The 20,036-nt window shown below is 36.7% G+C and overlaps 1 protein-coding gene across 6 annotated transcripts in view; it reads left to right on the top strand.

Annotated features, from left to right (window-relative positions):
• The window catches only part of CNTN4 (contactin 4), a 952,026-nt gene that overhangs the window by 623,461 nt on the left and 308,529 nt on the right, over window positions 1–20,036 (top strand). For all 6 annotated transcript variants that reach the window (XM_044253128.1, XM_044253130.1, XM_044253132.1 and 3 more), the window contains 2 exons: window positions 11,604–11,730; window positions 19,505–19,680. In XM_044253128.1, coding sequence (XP_044109063.1) covers window positions 11,604–11,730; window positions 19,505–19,680 — 303 coding nt within the window. The remainder of the gene's footprint in view (window positions 1–11,603; window positions 11,731–19,504; window positions 19,681–20,036) is intronic.

Here is a 20,036-nt window from a genome sequence, read left to right as displayed (position 1 = left end):
CTCATTGATTTCTACTCTGATTATTATTTCTCTTCTCCTACTGGGTTTAGGCTTTCTTTACTGTTCTTTCTCCGGCTTCTATAGGTGTAGGGTTAGGTTGTGTACTTGAGACTTTTCTTGTTTCTTGAGAAAGGCTTGTATGGCTATATATTTTCCTATCAGCACTGCCTTTGTTGTGTCCCATACATTTTGAACAGTTGTGTTTTAATTTGTTTCCATGAACTTTTTCAGTTCTTCTTTAATTTCTTGGTTAACCCATTCATTCTTTAGTAGGATGCTCTTTAGCCTCCATGTATTTGGGTTCTTTCCAACTTTCCTCTTGTGGTTTAGTTTTAGCTTCAAAGCATAGTGGTCCGACAATATGCAGGGAATGATCTCATTTTTTTGGTACCAGTTGAGACCTGATTTGTGACCCAGAATGTGATGTATTCTGGAGAATGTTCTATGTGCACCAGAGAATAATGTGTATTATGTTTCTTTGGGATGGAATGTTCTAAATATATCTTTGATGTATATCTGGTCCAGTGTGTCATTTAAGGCCTTTATTTTCTTGTTGATCTTTTGCTTGGATGATCTGTCCATTTCAGTGTGGGGGATGTTAAAGTCCTCTACTATTATTGTATTGTTGTTGATGTGTTTCTTTGATTTTGTTATTAATTGGTTTATATAGTTGGTTGCTCCCATGTTAGGGACATAGATATTTAAAATTTTTAGATCTTCTTGTTGTATAGATCCTTTCAGTATGATATAGTGTCCTTCCTCATATCTTATTATAGTCTTTGGTTTAAAATCTAATTTATCTCATAGAAGGATTGCCACCCCAGCTTTCTTTTGATGTCCATTAGCATGGTAAATGGTTTTCTTCCCCCTCACTTTAAATCTGGAGGTGTCTTTGGGTCTCAAATGAGTTTCTTGTAGACAGCATATTGATGCATTTTGGTTTTTAATCCATTCTGACACCTGTGTCTTTTGATTAGGGCATTTAGCCCATTTACATTCAGGGTAACTATTGAAAGATATGAATTTAGTGTCATTGTATTGCTTGTAAGGTGACTGTTACTGTATATTGTCTCCTTTTTTTTCTGGTCTACTACTTTTAGGCTGTCTCTTTGTTTAGAGGGCCCCTTTCAATGTTTCCTGTAGGGCTGGGTTGGTGTTTGCAAATTCTTTTAATTTTTGTTTGTCCTGGAAGCTTTTTATCTCTCCTTCTATTTTCAATGATAGCCTGGCTGGATATAGTATTCTTGGCTGCATATTTTTCTCATTTAATGCTCTGAATATATCATGCCAGTTCTTCCTGGCCTGCCAGGTCTCTGTGGAGAAGTCTGCTGCCATTCTAATATTTTTACTTTTGTCTGTTATAGACTTCTTGTCCTGGGCTTCTTTCAGGGTTTTCTCTTTGTCACTAAGAATTGTAAGTTCTTCTATTAGATGATGGGGTATGGATTTATTTTTATTGATTTTGAGAGGGGTTCGCTGTGCTTCCTGAATTTTGATGCTTGTTCCCTTTTCCATATTAGGGAAATTTTCTATAATAATTCGCTCCAATATACCCTCTGACTTCCTCTCTCTTTCTTCTTCTTCTGGAATCCCAATATCCTAATATTGTTTCATCTTCTGGTATCACTTATCTCTCAGATTTTCCCCTCGTGGTCCAATAGTCGTTTGTTTCTCTTTGGTTCAACTTCTTTATTCTCCATCATTTGCTCTTCTATATCACTAAATCTCTTTTCTGCCTTCTTTATCCCAGCAGTAAGAGCCTCCATTTTTTATTGCACCTTATTAGTAGCTTTTTTTTTTTTTTTTTAATTTCAGCTTGGTTAGATTTTAGTTCTTTTATTTTTATAGAAAGGGATTTTCTTTCTCCAGAAAGGGTTTTCTCCAATATCTTCCATGCCTTTTTAGAGCCCAGCTATCACCTTGAGATTCACCATTCTGAACTCTAGATCTGGCATATTACCAATGTCCATATTGATTAGGTCCCTAACCTTTGGTACTGCCTCTTGTTCTTTTTTTGTGTGTATGGTAAGTTTTTGTGTCTTGTCATTTTATCTGGATAAGAATATATGAACAAGAGAATAAAATATTAAAAGGGTGGCAAAGACCCCAGACAAATGTACACAAACCAAATCAAAAGAGACCCCAAATCAGGGCAAGAAGAAAGAGGGTAAAAAGAAGTTTAAGAATTTTTTTTTAAAAATTGAAATACATATATATATTAGACTGGTGACTAGAGCAGAGCCCCCCCACTTGATTTTGGGTGTATTTTGTCCCTCAGAAGAAACTACCTCCCAAAATTTTAAAGAAAGAAAAACTTGTATATAAACAAAAATAAGGGTAAACCTGATGAAGGGATGGAATGTGACTGTAAAGATGAAAATTATTAAAAATATTTTTTAAAGGAATTGATAAGACAAGTTGATTGGAAAAGGATAGAAAAAGAAAGTGGAGAGAACTTGCTCAGGCTGGAGACTACAACAAAGCCCTGTGCTAGATTTAGGATATATTTTTATCTTATTAGAAGAAATTGTATCCCAAAAATTTTTAGAAGGAAAAAACCTATATCTATACAAAAAAATAAAGTTCGATACAGTGAAGGATAAAATATGACTATAATAATGAAGGTTTAAAAAGATTTTTTTTAGAAAGGTATTGTTAAGATAAAGTATTTTAAAAATGTTAAAAGAGGAAGGAGGAAAAGTTAAAATAATTAGAATGAGAAAAAAATAAAATTAGAAAAATTTAATTAACTTTACAAGACTAAAGAATCCTGGAGAGAAAGCCCTGAATTCCATGCTTTGCTTTTCCCTCCTCTGGAATTCCACTGTTTTCCTTGATCAGTGAGCTTGGTCTTAGCTGGATGCTCTTGCTGATCTTCTGGGGGAGGAGCCTGTTGTAGTGATTCTGAAATGTCTTTGCCTGAGACAGAATTGAACTGCCTTTGCTAGGGGCCAGGCTAGGTAATCTGCTCCATTCGCTCTCAGGAGTTTTTGTTCCCTGAATGCTTTCCATAGAGGTCTGGATGATGGGAATGAAAATAACAGCTTCTCACTTTCCAGCCCAGATGACCCAAATCATGGGGCCCCACTCCTTAGTGCACCCTCGGAGAAAAGCGGTCAATCACTCCCATCTCCCTGGTCTCTGGCCGCACTCTGAGCTTACCCAGCCTGTGACTGAGCATTTCTGTCTCTGGCACAGAGCCCTATTTGGAGACTCCAAACCCAGCAGATCCTCCCGCTCGGCTCTTCCCACAGAGGAATGTAAGTCTCCCTGCATCTGCCACTTGTGGGGGTCCCTGCTCAAAGAGCAGTGTCCTGACTGTGCCACTGATCACAGTTTAATGTACCCCGAGCTGAGAGCTCGCTCCTTGGCTCTGTTTCTGTAGCCGGCTTCCCTCCTTTGGGAATGTAGAGCGCTCTGCTACATTCAGACACCTGAGACCACACTGTCCCCATTAGGGTTCAACCCCTGCTTAGCCTCTAGAGTGATGCCCCTCAGTGGAGCAGACTTTTAAAAGTTCAAATTCTGTACTCCGTTGTTCTACCTCTTCCTGGGAGCCAGCCCCTCCCCCCACAGTCTATCTTCCCATGGCTTTGGATTTACTTCTCTGCTGGTCCTGCCTTTCAGAAAGTGGTCGATTTTCTGTTCCTAGAATCGCTGCTCTTCTTCTCTTCAATCTGCTGTTGGTTTGTAGGTGTTCAGAATGGTTTGATAACTATCTAGCTAAACTCCCGCGAACTGATGTCATCTCAGTCTGCTACTCCTCAGCCACCTTGACTCTGCCTCCTCCCTTTAGGTCAGTTTTTGCCTCCAAATGAGTTGTAGAATGTTTGCATTTGTGAAATTTATCATTATTTTTATAACTGGGGCTTATATAACGTCAGAATCACCCATGTACTTATATTTAAAGGAGTAATGAATCCATTGTTCCTGAAATTTGTCTGGATTTGGAGTCAAGGTCAGAGTAGGATTTGCTGACCCACTTCCCCTTATTGTTCTTTGCCACTCCTATGAATGCTTCCTTCAGTAATGCACATCTTTTTGTCAACAGAGATCACTTTTATCTCCTCACACTTTCCACTCCTCACCACCATTTCTATGATCTAACATTGCATACAATTAGGTCTTCATTATGTGTGACACAATGTATGATGACAGCAGCACTACTCTGTTCAGCAGGAAACAAAGAGTAGGAGAAGAGTTCACTTCTCATTTGGACTTTTACTTTCTGCCTTCAAGTGTGCATACCGGCTGTCTGCACACTTCTCTGTTCCTTCCTGTTTAAAATGCTCATGTAAAGGGGTTAAAAGAAGGAAGGTGGAAGCAAGGACAGATGAAAGAAAGACCTTGTCCTTTAAGCAGGCATGTCTGTCTCCTCTGGTGTTTGTTTTGCCTCTGCTCTGTTCAACCAAACAAGCAAATAGAATGAAACAGATCCTTATTCAGTAAAAATGCTGTGTGTTGGCTTGAGTTACACATAGGTGCTTGTGTGGGGCCTTTGAACATCCCTTGCTATTTATGTTATAAAGACTAACAACACTAAATTGTATTTATAATGATAGTTTGACAGCTGTCCGGTCATCATTTCTATAATCAATAATTATATTTTAAAGGAATACTCACATTCCAGAAAACCAGTTAAGAGTATTTTATTTGTTTCTGAATTACCTTGGGTTGTTGTCCATACGTTTTATGAGTAATTTTGATCCACTGAGATGCTGCTGATCTTACAGTTTCTTAGCCAAAATGAATTTCAGTGATTATGAGAAAGGCAGGAGGAGAAGACTCCCAGCCAGCAGCATAGAGTAGTGGACTCTGTGTGTGCCTTTCTTGGAACACTCTGGTGGCAGAATGAATAATGTTTCTCTCCACTGGGCTTCCCCATTGATGCAAGTGCTGAGAGGGAGAAAGTAAAATATAAACATGACTCTGGGAGCACACCCAACAAACCAGCTTTACAGAAGAACTACCCCTTTCTTGTCCCTGGTGAAATGGCTTTGGTCTACTATCCAAGAAGGCAACATGTTCCCACTGTTCACACATACAGCACTGACGCTCTTGAATGGTGAAGGGCTTTATGGGATACAGAGTAAAAAAATACAGTATGGCAACACCACCTTGGTTTGCACAGGGTGCTTCTGTGCATGCATAATGTACAAACTATGTAGCTTCCAGATGTGACCCAGATGTAACTCCCGTCTAAACCCATAACCTTATATTCTGAGCTCACGCTCAAACCCCTGCATTCCCCATTAGATGTCCTAGAGTTTACTTCCCGTATTTAGATTGTTGCCATTTAAGTGTTTCTGTCCAAGACCAGGTGTTAAGAATCAAGAGCCTATTTAATATGGTAGGAAGATTGACTATGTACCACAGTCCTAGATTCTTGACTGTTGTGGCAGCCCTTCATACCTGCCATTAGGATCAAGAGCCTAAGCCACCCTCAGATGCAACGTCTGGGAACTCACAGCAATTACAATTAGAATTGAATCTGGTATTTTTTGTTTTCTAAGGTGAAATCATAGTATTGTGTTTTTGTCCTTTCCCAGCAGAGCTGAATCACTGAGTTTCCAAGCGATAAAAAATATTTCCAGCAGAAGAGAAGTGCATTGACTAAGGGATTTGCTGGAGACATGTGGTCTTTTACCCCATCCCACATGGGTAGCTACAAAGTGATCTAGCACATAGAACAAAACTCTGCAGGGCTGTTTTTCTTCATTGGCATCCTTAATTGGTTTAGGGCTGAAAGTCATCTGTGCTCAATTCATAACTTAAGTACTCGTTTTCAAACTCTAAATTGTATAATAATGAACAGTGGTGCTGAGCTCTGGTAATGAAAATCTAGTAGGTCTGGCAGGAGCTCAAAAATCTGCCATTCATCAGGCACTACCAGGTCAGGTGATATTAATGCAGGAGGTTTCTAGACCACACTTCAAGGAATAAGTTTAAGCAGCATAGCTTGATTTTTTTTTTTTCTAAGTTCCTTTCTATGAAATATTTATCTTGAGATCCTACTGCTCTCTGATATGGCTTAGTCCTTTAATGCCTCCCCTTACTTTGCTGGCTACATTTTAGGATTGTTTATAGATGTCCTATTAAAAAAAAGATCTACATTTAGCATTAGTGGACTTTTCCAAGCCATATCTACCCACTAGCTTGCTTCTTTATGCATGTTGTTTTTTGCTGACCTTACACTTGGAATGGAGATTATGCTATACACTTGCTCCACTGTACTTGATACATGGGCATCTGCCTTGCTTCCTTGAGTACACCATCACCTGAGATTCAGTCATAGTTTTCTCTTCTCAGTCTCAGAAAAACTCAGGCTGTCCCCCTCCATTCCCATTTCTTTTCCCAGTCTGTCTTCTGGTAGCCTAACTGAGCAGCACTTTGCTTGCCCAGGGGAGAAGTTTGGGGACTTATCAAAATGGGCCAGATTTAAAAAAAAAAAAGAAAAAGAAAAAGAGTAAGATTGTTGCCTTCCTAAAACTGCAGATAAAATAAGTGACACCTAAGTGTAGAAAGATGTTTTTTTACTGTATTTCTTAGAGGATTATTTTATTTTTAGATAAAAATCATTTTAATTTCTACTATAGATATAGTATATATTTAGTCTGTGACTGGGAAAATACATTCAGGATTAAATAATCTCTTTTAATCTAAATTCTACAGTTCTTTGCATCTCTTTCAGTACTCTAAACATTTTAAGAGTAGCCTTGGCACTACATTTTGTTTCTGGAACATTAACAGGAGGAAGCAAGAAGAAATTGGCTGACAAGCATCGATTTTTGTCTCCCCCCAAAAATAGATTTTAAAAAGAAAAGAGTCAAATGGGGGAAGAAGTTTGAGAATCATTTGTTGAGAACAGTGTTTTCCAATAACTTTCAGTATTTGATGACAAATGGAGAGAAAGTTTAAGGGCAGTCTGACCTTTAACCTAAATAAATTTCTGGTCATGAAATCAAAACCCAAAGATTTCTCAGTCTTTGTTGAAACATGAAAGGGGGCTTTAGTTTAGGTGTTCTCAAGTTTAGGTGTTCTCTCTTCTTTTTACAAATGTATGGTTCACTCGGAAACTAGTCCATGAGAATCTGTGATACGGAACTTTAGGGAATGCAGGCAGTATTGTAGAAGTAGCCTAGTGAACAACTGGCAGGTGGTCTCCAAGCAGAGGAGAACCGAGGAAATCATGATGTACCAGTATTGGCATCTGTAGTAAATCCCCCAGCCTGGGGCTAGAATCAGTGATCTGAAATCTGAAAAACTGTATCTGTGCTATTGGCAACCTGTATCCTCTTTCTTTCTCTTAACATGATTTTCAAGAATTTCCAGGAGAACGAAAAATAATTGCCTGCTGCTCCCCCTGAGAGATCCCTGATAATAATGCAAGTCCATTGCCCTAACTTCTCCAAGCTAAGCGAATCCCTGATTTTTCTCCCTTTTGGGAATCCACAAGTTAAAACATCAATCTGAACATCCTGCCACTTAAATGAGGTTCATTCCTTATAAACAAAGGGTAGTGGTTACAGCAGGAATGCAATGTGTATCAAGTGAGGATAAATTTTCACTATAGGTCAGTGGATTATTGTGTCACCCTGGGGAAACTTTTACTTTGTCACATCAGTAGCTCTTCTTTGTTACACAGAACCCTTGGGGAGTTCTCACAATTAGCTGCTGGCATTCAACTGTGAGTGTTCTGAGGAAATGTTGGTTTAGTTTCAACACGAATCCTGTACCTTGACAGATCCATCCATTTTCTTTGTGTGGGTTGGTTTTACCGTTTTCTGTTCCTGTCTGCTTGCATCTCAGCTGTTAGTCCAAACATGTGCTAAAAAGTCTTTCTCTAAATGTTATCAAGAAAAGATCTGTTGGTTTGACTTTGCCCAACAGAGAAAATTTAGGAGTGTGTCTAAAGCCAGTGTTGGCTGATGTCCTGCTCTTAGGAAATGGAAAGCTAGGCAGAAAAGGGTCTGTGTTAGTAGTTTTAAAATTTTAGTGTGCCTAAGAATCACCCAGATTCAACTAGGTTAAAGGCAAACTCCTGGTCCCTGGATTTTTCTGGTGCAGTCAGTCTGGAATATGATGTAGAAAAACAAGCTCTGTACTTGCTCAGTCCTTGCATAACATGATTACAATGCGGGCGGTCCACGGTCTAACTTTGAAACATATTGGCTTATTAAAACATTGTCCTCTGTCATTCTCTGAGATGCTCCTTTACTTCTCTAGGCTGGAAATCTTGGCTACCCTTTTGATTACATAGAGCTAGTTACTGTGACAGAGAAAAGAGTGAACTTTATCTCCTAGACTTTACAAATGGCAAATACAAAGTGTTTTATATGTACCTTCAAGACACTTGAAAGTCACTTTGTCACTACTACACAAAGATAGAACAAACTTACTGATACCTCCCTCCATGTTTCATCTCAGAATGTCATTCTGATGACTGTGTTTCACCCAGCTACCTCAAGGTTTAAGAGAAACAAAGCAACCCTTTAACTCCATTTTGTCTAAAATGTTCCTATTTATAGTAACTCTAGGCTAAAGTTTTTAAAGTTATCTGTTTTCTACACCTGCATTGCTAAGCTTTCTAAAATCTCTCCCTCCATCTTTTTGAAACTAAACAGCTCATGTTTGAAAGGCTATCGATTTCCTTAGATGAAAACTGAAATACCACTCCCTTTATGCTAATGTTAATTTACAGGCAGCAAGCTTGGTTAACCAAGAGAAAATAAAAACTTTGGATGAAATGTGTTATTTATAGCAAATGCAAAGCATCGTTATTATCAATTCTTGTTACAAAATACACAGAAAAAATACCATTTTTGTTATTTAAATATGGCATGGATACATTGAGAAATAGTACAGATGTTAATCCACAGTCTCTCAGCTGCATCCTGGATAATCATTATTATGTTTTATTCTTACTCGGAATTACTAGTAATAGACTGTGTATTTCTGTATGAAATTCAAATCAGGGAACACCAATGAATTGAGATGATTGATATTATACACACACACACACACACACACGCACACACACACACATAATTTTAGAATTGGGACAACAATAGAAATATTTCTCTCTTAGAGAAAAATCCAAGTGTGTAGCTATTAGTGATCTTGAGAGGGAACATTTGCTACTTAAATAGATATGCCAAAAATTTACATAATTCTTCATATTTGAATTGAGCTAATCGTTGGCCAGTATTTAAATTTGTTTTGAAACTATCTATATAATTGTTGAAAATCTGAAATGTATATATCTGTATTTTGAATTATCTGGTTTCAAACCATGAGTGTTAAAAAAAAAAAAGTACATGCTTAGGTACTTTTTCATTCTGTGCTTTTCAGTTATTTGGCAGATCCTGTTTTCTTTTTTAAGAGTTTTTTTTTATTTATTTGATGGACAGATACCACAAGTAGGCAGAGAGGCAGGCAGAGAGAGAGAGGGGGAAGCGGGCTCCCTGCTGAGCAGAGAGCTCAATGTGGGGCTCGATCCCAGGACCCTGAAATCAGGACCTGAGCCAAAGACAGAGGCTTAACCCACGGAGCCACTCAAATGCCCCATGATCCTCTTTTCTTTTGTTTAAGTCTCATTAATGAGAGATTTTATACATGGAGTACGGAGAGAGGATGGTGTAACAATAGAATTTATGTTATCTTTGAATGCATATTTTACATGTATGTTCATATAAGTTCATGGGCAAATACTCAGGAATTCTTTCCCATTCTTAACTGGTATAGAACCACTGACTAAGTCCAATCCTATTATTTTGGAGATGAGAAAATTGAGGGCCAGAGAGACTAAGTGATGGAGAGTTAGGTCATGGATTTAGTAGTTGACCCAAGGCATTGACTCTCAGTTCATGGTTTGTCTGAATTCATATCCTGCCTTTTCTTACTACGAGGTCATTGGCTGTCCTTACTCCTCTATAATAAAATAGAATTCCGTTTCGTCATCTCCTTACATTTTATCTATCCCAAGTTCAACATATGGATTTTTTTTTAAGCCTGGGTTGTAAACCTTCTAAGAAATTACCTTACTTCGTGTCCTCCACCAAGATTTCCAAGCCAGCTTTATTCTTTTTCCTCAATTCTGATACATCTGCATGAATTTACTCTCATCTTATCACCTATCAACAAAGGTTGGTTGTAAAGGCTTTCCAGGATAGTAGTTGCAATTCACACTCTTCAAAATAATCACACCTAAGTGGGGAGTGGATTGTCAGCTCCAGGGAAATATTCAGTATCATAGCCACTGGACCTTCTTTCTGGAAATTCATCAGGCAATGCTTAAGTTAACTGAATGAATACATTAAAAAGTGAAAAAAAATTACACACAAATAGAACAAATCTTTAGTAATGATCTTCTGTGCATAAACTGCTCTACTTGGTATCAGAACATACCAAAATGTGTACATCATGATCTCAAGGAGCTTACAGTCCAAAACAGGACAAAACAAGGTACCAATACACCTAATAGAAAAAGAAAAGATATGCCAAAAATTTACATAATTCTTCATATTTGAATTGAGCTAATCGTTGGCCAGTATTTAAACTGGCTACAGGGAGATATAATTGAAGAATCATGTGGTTAAATGAAAAAGATAAAGGTCTACAAAAGCTTTCTAGGATAAAAAAAATGAACTTGAATTAAATTTTGAAGAATGAAAATCACTTTCATGGGTATGGGTGGTGAGATGCATTTTGACTATCTTTATTATGTGTGTATCTAGAAACACGTACTCTCCACTGCTCTATACTGGTTTGTGGATTATTCCAGTCTTTAAACTTTATAGCTGTTTTGTGATAAAGTAAGTTTCATACGTCTAGTCAGTGTTAATGGAAGGAAAGTATTTAGAAACTCGTACATCATTGTATACTCATGTATTACTGAGCTAGCTATAGACTCATTTGAGTGTTACTGAATTCGTGTGCTGAGTCACAGACGGTTCCGGCTGTATGATATTTACACGAACATCCCCATGTATGGATCCCTAGTAGGTTGGGGAAAAAAAGACAAAAACAAGCTGGTCATTTACCAGATAATTTGAGAATCATGACTCGAGGTTGTTCTTTACTTACATAGAGAATTTAAGAAACTTTTATACATATTTTAGCAGTACAGAGATGTTTCTCTTTATTAGTGTATGTATGAAATCATCATTGCTTGCTTCCATTTCTATTACCCCCTTATAGAGCAGAGAAATGTTTAGCTTTGTGACATTAGAAGGTCTCCCAGGGTAATAGCAGCACAAAAGAGCTATAGAAGGCACAAAACATAAACTAAGTAAAAGGCTAAGCAAAAGGCAGATAGAATAAAAAGTAAGAGAGGAAAGGGAAGGTCAAGCATTCAGGATGTTGTTAGTAAAAATAAATTGTCAGTGTGAAATAGGAGAGTCTGTGTCTCCACTTCGTTATAATCTACAAAGGATTAGTCTTCAGTGGGAAATTTCATTTAAGAAGCTGACTAAATCTGTTGTGTATTATTATTTTTTTGTTCTTATTTTATTGCTCTTATTTTCATTTTGTAGTTGTTTTCTGTTATTGTTTGCATTTGGAAGATGTTCTTCATTTTGGGGCACTTGCCTCTCTCATTTCAGATGATTACGCACTGCATGGCCCTGTTTTTATTCAGGAACCAGGTCACGTGATGTTCCCTTTGAATTCTGAGGAGAAAAAAGTGAAGCTCAACTGTGAAGTTAAAGGGAATCCAAAACCACATATCAGGTTCGTTAATTTAAATCATGCGTTTCCGTGCGTACGAGTTCTGTTATTAAAATCGACAAGTACTTATAGAGCACTAATTACTTAAAGTGCTTTTAAACAGGCATCATAGAATACCCCGAGACACTAAAGAGATCATTGTGTTCATGAAAGGTTTAGTGCCCAACTTCTGTTTCTGGCTGTACTGGGAATTAAATATCCTGTCTGACACCCTCACTGAAAGCCTAAATATTTCTTAACATATTTTTTTAAAACACTTTTAACACCTGCATCAAAAAACTGGTATTAAAGTAAGAAGTACTCAGAACTTAAAAAAAAATAAAATAAAAAATTTTTTTAAAAGTGGATTTAGAACCCAGAGAAGAAAACTAACCCCTAAAAGTAGGTTTTACCTTGAACTACGTGGACTAGAACTTTGGATTTTGCAGCTGCATACAGTGATTACAAGATAAAGCCTAGAATCGACCAAGACCAAGAAGAGAATCTAACATTAGCATACCTCCTAGGATAGACCTGGGACCTCAAGGCTACGTACTTAGAGTGCATGTAACAAGAAATACGCTTGCCTCCCCAAAGAACTATAAAGCAAAAATAATTCCTGTTTCAAACTTTGGTGCTACTGGTCTTAATAGAAGATGAGACACAGCTGAAAGGAGAATTAGTAAACTGCAAGGTATATCTGAAGAAATCATCCAAAGGCATCAGATCTGGGTAAAGAGAAGTAAAGGGAGAGAGAAAGAAAGAAAGAGGAGGGAGAGAGAGATACAGAGAAAGGGAAAGCCACAAAAAAAAAAAAAAAAAAAAAAAGAGAGAGAGAGAGAGATTAATAGAAAATGTTTATATATGTTTAATCAGAGTTCCATAAGGAAAGGCAAGGAAGAATGAGGCAGAGACAATATTTTATGAGAAGGCTAAGAATTTTCCAAAGCCAAATAAAAATTCTTTGCTGTAAGAGTGCTGGTTCAGTCAGTGAAACATGCAGTATTTTATTCTCAAGGTTGTGAGTTCCAGCCCCATGTTGGTCAGTGAAACATGCAGTATTTTATTCTCAAGGTTGTGAGTTCCAGCCCCATGTTGGGTCTGCATACAGATTACCTAAAAATAAAATATTTTTTTTAAAAAAGTAAAAAAAAAAAAAAAATTCCAAGCTATATATTTAGGTAACCAAATGAATTTCAAGGAGTACAAATAAAAATAAAGCCTCATCTAGAATTATTATAGTGAAATAGCAGAACAGCCAAGTTGAAGATACAATTCTAAAAATAGTTAAGCTTATAACATAGATAACCTTCAACTAGAAGGCAGATTAGCATCTGACTTTTCAATAGAAACAAATCAAGACGGATGACAGTCTTCCATATGCTGAGAGAGATTAACTATCAAATTTCTACATAGCAGAAATATTTTTTTAAAAGGAGAACAAAAAAAAATGTGTTCTCGGACATTCAGAAACTAAAGTTAGACTTCAGCATGGGCACCTGGGTAGCTCAGTGAAGTGTCTGCCTTTAGCTCTGGTTGTGATCCCATGTCCTAGGATCAAGTCCCATATCAGGCTCTTGCCAGGGTCCTGAAATCAAGCCCCGTTCATGGGGCTCCCTCTTCAGTGGAGAGCCTGTTTTTCCCTCTGCCTGCTCCTTTTCTCCCTCTCTTACTCTCTTTCAAATGAATAAAGTCTTTTTATAAAGAAATAAAGTTTGACTTCAACAGATATATTCACTAAAGAAAATTCTAGAAGATATAACTGAAACAAAATAAAAATGGTCCCAGGTAGAATATCTGAGATAAAAGAACCAATGGTAGTAACGCAAGTGGTAAACGTTAACATTTCCATCTTAAAACCAATTGCAATTACACTGAACAATAAAAATAATAACAATATACTGTCTTGTGGAGATAAAAATTAAAAATCATGATAATAATAGAAGTAAATTTTTAAAAGATATACTGCACAATGGATTTATATACATGGTTAAAAAAAGTGAAATAAAATTTGTCCCCTACCTAACCACATATACAGAGACCAATTTAAGGTGACTGGAAGACCTGAACGGGACATACATGCTTTTAAAAGAAGATAGACATACATATCTATGACTTTGAAGGGAAGGAAATATTTCTCAAATATGACAGAAAAAGCACAAATCATAAAAGAAAATATTTAACTTCATTAACGTTGAGAACTTCTGTTCAACAGAAATACTGAGATGAGTAAAATTTCAAGCTTCCAACTGGAAGAAGATATTTTTAATACATGTCATTGGCAAAGAAATAATATCCAAAAATATTTTTTAAATCCCCACAAATCAAAAAGTAAAAACAGTTTTTTAGTGGCCTAGTAGAAACATTACTGAAAGACTTGATTAGGTACTTCTAAGAAAAGAAATATCACACATCCATGAAATAGATAGAAAGATTGTCAGTGCCATTAACAGAAACATACAAATTAAAACTGAAATGTCACATTCTTGCATGCCTACCAGATCAGCAGAAATTTAGAAAACTAAATTCAACATAATATAAATAAATATAACCTAGTATGTTCGTACAAGGTAACCCCGTGCAGTAGTGAAAATGGTGAATTACAGCTACAGTATGATGGATCACAGGAACATAATTTCCAGCAAACAAAGCAAGTCACTAAAGAATGGTATAATTCCATATTTATAACGTTCAAGGGCAGGTAAGATGGAGCAGTTGTTTAAGGATGCCAACATACTTGGTAAAATCATAAAATCAAGGGAAAGAAGAAGACAAAATTAGAGGTTATAATTAACTATTGAGAAAGGGAGTCAGTAGATTCAGAATGGAAATGGAGACTTTAAAATATTACTTTCTTGAGAAACAGACCTTTATTGTCTTGTGACACTTTATAATGTTGGGGAGGATGAAATTTTCTTCCGTCTGAGATTCCTCTAGCTGCACTAAGAATTAAATTAACATAAGGCAGATTAACAGAAGAAAATCAAATTCAAATTCGTATGTATGAGGAATCTACGCAGACATGAAATTCCAAAGATAGGCAAAAATGTGGTATATATGTCGTTCTGAACTAAGGAGAAGGGCAGGGTCAGGGTCTTGGAACTTCAGAGGGAAAGAGTGAAATTCACAGCAAGATAAAAAAGTAAATGTTTGGTAAATAAATGTTTGTTGGGCCACATGACTGCATATATCTTATACGTATGATTTTGCCTCTGTTCGCCTTTAATGATAAAACTTTAAGCTAATGATCAATATATAATAGAGTTTAGAAACCAAAATAATAGATAACATATGTCATAGTTTTGGGGAGGAAGAGATTGGATCATTAAGGATCCACAGAAGTGGGGTATGAACTGAGATATTTAGTTTGCAATTTGGCAGAAGATAAAGGACATCTTATGTAAGTTAAAGAATTGGAGTATTAGTGTAGTAGAAACTATTTTAGAATTTAATTTGTGTGCCCATTCATTCATTCATTCATTCATCAACTATATCATCATTCATTACACCACCCAGTGTCTTTCAAATTCTGAGTTATGGGTGCATGGAACTGGCTCAGCAATTACCTGGGATAAGTGATTCTAGAGCTTCTACCCAAGAGTTCACCATAGTATCTCTCCTTGAATTGGGATATGGATTAGGATTCTGAAAATATGTGGTCCAGGAAAGATATTTAAATCACTATTGTAAGCTACTGTATCAAACCACTATATTACTGGACACCACCCTAGGTCTAAGAAGTGGTGAAGGTCGCTGCAGAGCTATGCAGAGAGTATTGTGCTATCCTTGCTGTAAAGGATGTCCGCGTTCTAGGGCATTCTGGAGGAGAGTCTACTTCAGGATGCAAGGGGAAGGTACAGGGAAAGTTGCATAGAAAAGGAAATATTTAACTGAATTCAGAGGGCAAATGACGTCTTGCTATATGGATATTTTGCCAAAAGAAGTGCATCACTGAAAGGGGGAAAAAAAACACACTCTCATGGATATATAATTTATCATTCAAACCAGGACAGTTCTGAGAGTAAAAGGCCACTGTTAATAATTATTCTAGGGCAGCAGGTGTAAAACCAGCACTGTCCTGGACAAACCAGAATGTGCACTTATTCTCCACACACAGAATATGTTGAATTCAAGGTTAAATCGGATATTTTAAAATGTGTTATATAGTAAAAAATAAATGCGAGAGGCAAAGGTTTCTAAATACATAAAGGATGAGTTAAATGGGCCTATTTTTTAGCACAGAGCCAAGTGTAAGTTCAGATGTTAGCCTTAAATGAAAACAAATTTTGCAGCAGAATTTGGCAAGTTGCTGCTTCGTTTTTACCCCAAACTGTGACCTTTAATTAACATTGCTTTTGTAACATTGTGTTTCAAGATACAGGGGCCTGCTTTGTTATTTAAAACAAGCAGTGGAACAGAAACCTATTATGTTTTTAAAGATTGCCAGGAAAAGCTGAGAAAAAAACTTTTAATCAAATGCACCAGCAATTGGTTACAGGGTACTGTGTTTTCCTTTATACCTTTGGCAGTTTCTCTGTAACATAATAGCCAGTTGCTACCTGGGAGCTGAAAACTCCCTCATGTTGATGGAAAGAGCAAGGGATAGAATGGAGAGATCAGGTATTTTCAAACAGTGTGGCTATACTTTTTCAGTGCTCAGGCTGACTTTGAGGGGGACAAACAAGGAGGAGAAATTCAAGGTGAACTCTCCGTGGGGATTTTCAGCATTAGGTTTTTCTGCAAACACCACAACTGACCTCTCTTCTTTGTGTTTATTCCCTCAACTGAGCCTTCTCTTTTCTTTGTTTCCTGCCCCTCAACTTTGAAAGGATTGACCTAGACCCAGAAAAATTTTAGAACTGTTGACTTTTGCCGACTTTCCTTGCATTAAAGTTTCTTAAGGACTTGTGACATTACTTATTGCACTCAGCTTCCCTTTCCAGACAGATGGGACATTCAAGTACTTGGCTGGAGTACTTCTACTGCGATGTTTCTGTTCAACTTAGTTTATAAACAACAAGTTCCAAGTCACAAAGGTCTTGCCCCTTCTTCCAGGTCAAATTGAGACCGTGAACAAAGAAAGAGGATTTTATTGCAACAAATTCCACAGATAGCCTCCCAGCAAAGTCTGGAAAATTGTACCTCCCAGCACTTTATAGTGTCAGCTTTTAGTTGGGCTCAACCTGACTCTCTGGAAAGAGCTGAGTTATGGTTCCCAAAGTGGTTCAGAAATCAACTTACGGGACTCACTAATTTCTCCTGACCCTAGGGAAAATCTCTCTTTGTTCCACGTGGGCATTGTTTCTATTGCCGGTACTTAAAAGATGACTCAAACATTGAAAATAAACTGATTTTTCAAAGAGTGTTCCAGTATGGGATAAGATAAGGAATTCAGTGCAATCCACATTCAGTGGGAATGAACACTGACTTCATTGCAATAAAACTGGGTATAGTGCTTTGCAATCTAGTCTCAACTGCATTTCACAGCAAGCACTTTATTTTCTAAATAATCTCTTTTCCTTTGCTATTTGTATGTAAAAGCAGGCAATAAAGTAGATTAAAGGACTTTCTGCAGAGCGTTTAGGTTGAGATGACTAGTGTAGACAAACCTACAGAGGTGTTCTCATTATCCCCACAACCACTTTTCTAAAAAGTCTCACATGGTCCATTTCTAAATTCCACATTCTGCTTGCAGCTCACATTATATTGCAATTTCCTCTTTGAGTTCTTAGATTTGTCATATTAAATTGCTCGACTATCATTTGAAGTGAGAGTTATAGCCAAAACGTGATCAGCTGACTCAAAAAAAAAAAAAAAATGTCTAGGGCTGGCAGTCATTTTTAGAGATTCATGTGCATATAGACCTGCTAAAATATAACCCGGCTTTCTCTTTTTATTGCTTATTGCTTTCATGCCTGTGTCAGAGCACAGAGAGAATTACTGTCAAGCTTAAAAACAATGTCTGTTTCTAATACCCATCTTCTTATAAACAAACACATAAAGAGCTATGTCCCACTTTGTGATTTTGACCTAGCTTTCCTGCCCCTCATGTTTCTAAATTTTTATATTTCAAAGACATAGATGTGAACAAACATACACCACCATACTGTGAGGGGCTAGAATGTTTCATAAACTATGCATGCTCAAAGCTAAAATATACAGCAAAGAAGTAAAATATGTAGTCAGGTTCCACAGACATTTATTGAGCACAAGGAAAGTGTCAAGGTCTAGATTGCTAAAGGGACAATGCAAAAGAGATCTAGGCAAATTATCTACAGTGAAGGCGGAATTGCTCTGTAATAGAGCAGAGAGACTCCTGTAGAAGATTGTGGAAAACTTTGATTAATTTTGAGTAGGAATATAGAAAATGACTTCATTGGAAGAGGTGTGATTTAAAATTGACCTTGAAGCGTGAGAGAGATCTTGACAGAAAGAAAAGAATCCTCCTTAAACTTCTGTTTTGTGGATACCAAATATCCAAAATCTTGAAACAAACTGCCTTGCATTTTTTCATTTAAATCCTTTTACATGTACGCAGCAGCCATAATACTCCAGAATGTTATGAGAGGATGCACAATGAGCGTGTATGTACAAATATACATTTTTAATGGGTTTTGTTTGTTTTTTACTGATTGAAGGAGATTAAATGGAAGTCTCACATTCTTTAGTCTTATTATTGTTTCTTACCAATTTCCTTTGTGCTTCAGTGTTTTCTTATTTTTTGGTCTCTCAGTGTAAATGCTACTGTGAGACTGTTGATATTTCAGAAGTTTCAACTATGATATTTTCATTACCCGGTATTTGTGTAGAACTTGGGAGGGAAGGGGAGAAAAAAATAAGATACATAGTCACTGAATTATATTAACTTAAAAGTTCCTAAGTATTCAAAGGAAGGCAATTTGGTTAAAATAAGCTCTTTTTTAGAACGTTATTGACTGCAAAAAAAAAAAAAAAAAAAGAGGAAGAAGAAGAAGATGAAAGAAAAAAGAGAAAGAAGTAGATCCTGTTAGTAAAGCTTTGCTGTTTAAATGTGTGAGTCCCGGTAAAATGTATTTATAGGGCCAAACACTAGAGCCAAATACAATAGATGATTCAAGGAAACAAAGAGAAGAACAGCAAAACTCTCTTTGCCTCTGTTACCTAATTACCTGATCTCGGTTTACTGGGATGGCTGATTGATGATTGAGTGACATTACTAAGAAGATCCTCAAAGTGATCCATGGTTAAGACTAGTTTGGTCCCTAAGACAGCTCTAGATCAATAGAGTTCCTTTGCTTTGCAGTCAGCCATTTCAGTCATATTAAGGACCAAATCAAAGCAACTCTGCTGCAATTTCATCAAATACTAAGCAATCTACCTGAAAGTGGTGTATTCTGTCATCTGTATAGACCCATTTAAAGAATAACTACAAACTTGGAGAAGGGGGGGAAAAAAAAGATTAACTTCAAACTACAAAAAGGACTTTGGCTGAGAAACCCTATTTGAAGAAAGTTGTACAAGATGCAATGGGGATTAAAAAAAAAAAAAAAAGTGAAGTGTGTGTAGTATCAGATTAGCCACACAAAGGAGGTATTAAAATTTTAATATCATTGTTTACTGGAACAGACATGCTCTTTCCATGGCAGTTGTCAACCATTTCTGAATAGAGCCTTTCTTTCTTTCTTTGCTTTTTTTTTCCCATGGTTGAGAAAGTCACAGATGATATTTCCTGCTGTTGATAGTTTTTATATCTTTTATGTGATTGAGAAATATTGATTAATATTACAAGGCTTTACCTACCGGCATTTCTATACTATAGGTGGAAATTAAATGGAACAGATGTTGACATTGGTGTGGATTTCCGCTACAGTGTTGTTGAAGGCAGCTTGTTGATCAATAACCCCAATAAAACCCAAGATACTGGGACGTACCAGTGCATAGCAACAAACTCATTTGGAACAATTGTTAGCAGAGAAGCAAAGCTTCAGTTTGCCTGTAAGTAGCAATTACATCATGCTGCAAATGTAACTCTGAGTTTTGGTACCATTAAGCCTTTAAAACAGTTTTTTTTTTTTTTTTAATCAAGCAGATTTTAATTTGTTATGTGATCTTCACCTTTTTTTCGTATTTGGGAAATATCTTGTTAATAGGATAAATTGTAAATCTAACTGGAAAGATGCATTCTGCTTTTAAAAGATTGAAGACAGTTTGATTATTTAATAGTTTGTTATGAGACTCTCTGTACAGTTCACACGCACTCAAATTTATACATAAATTTACATAGCCAGAAATTACACACATAAACCCACACACATTATAGAGTGTGTATAAGCAAGCAATTGAACTGCCAG

The sequence above is a fragment of the Neovison vison genome, chromosome 6, assembly GCF_020171115.1.
Source record: "Neovison vison isolate M4711 chromosome 6, ASM_NN_V1, whole genome shotgun sequence".
Taxonomy (NCBI): Eukaryota; Metazoa; Chordata; class Mammalia; order Carnivora; family Mustelidae; genus Neogale; species Neogale vison.
This window is presented reverse-complemented; position numbering and strand designations above follow the sequence as displayed.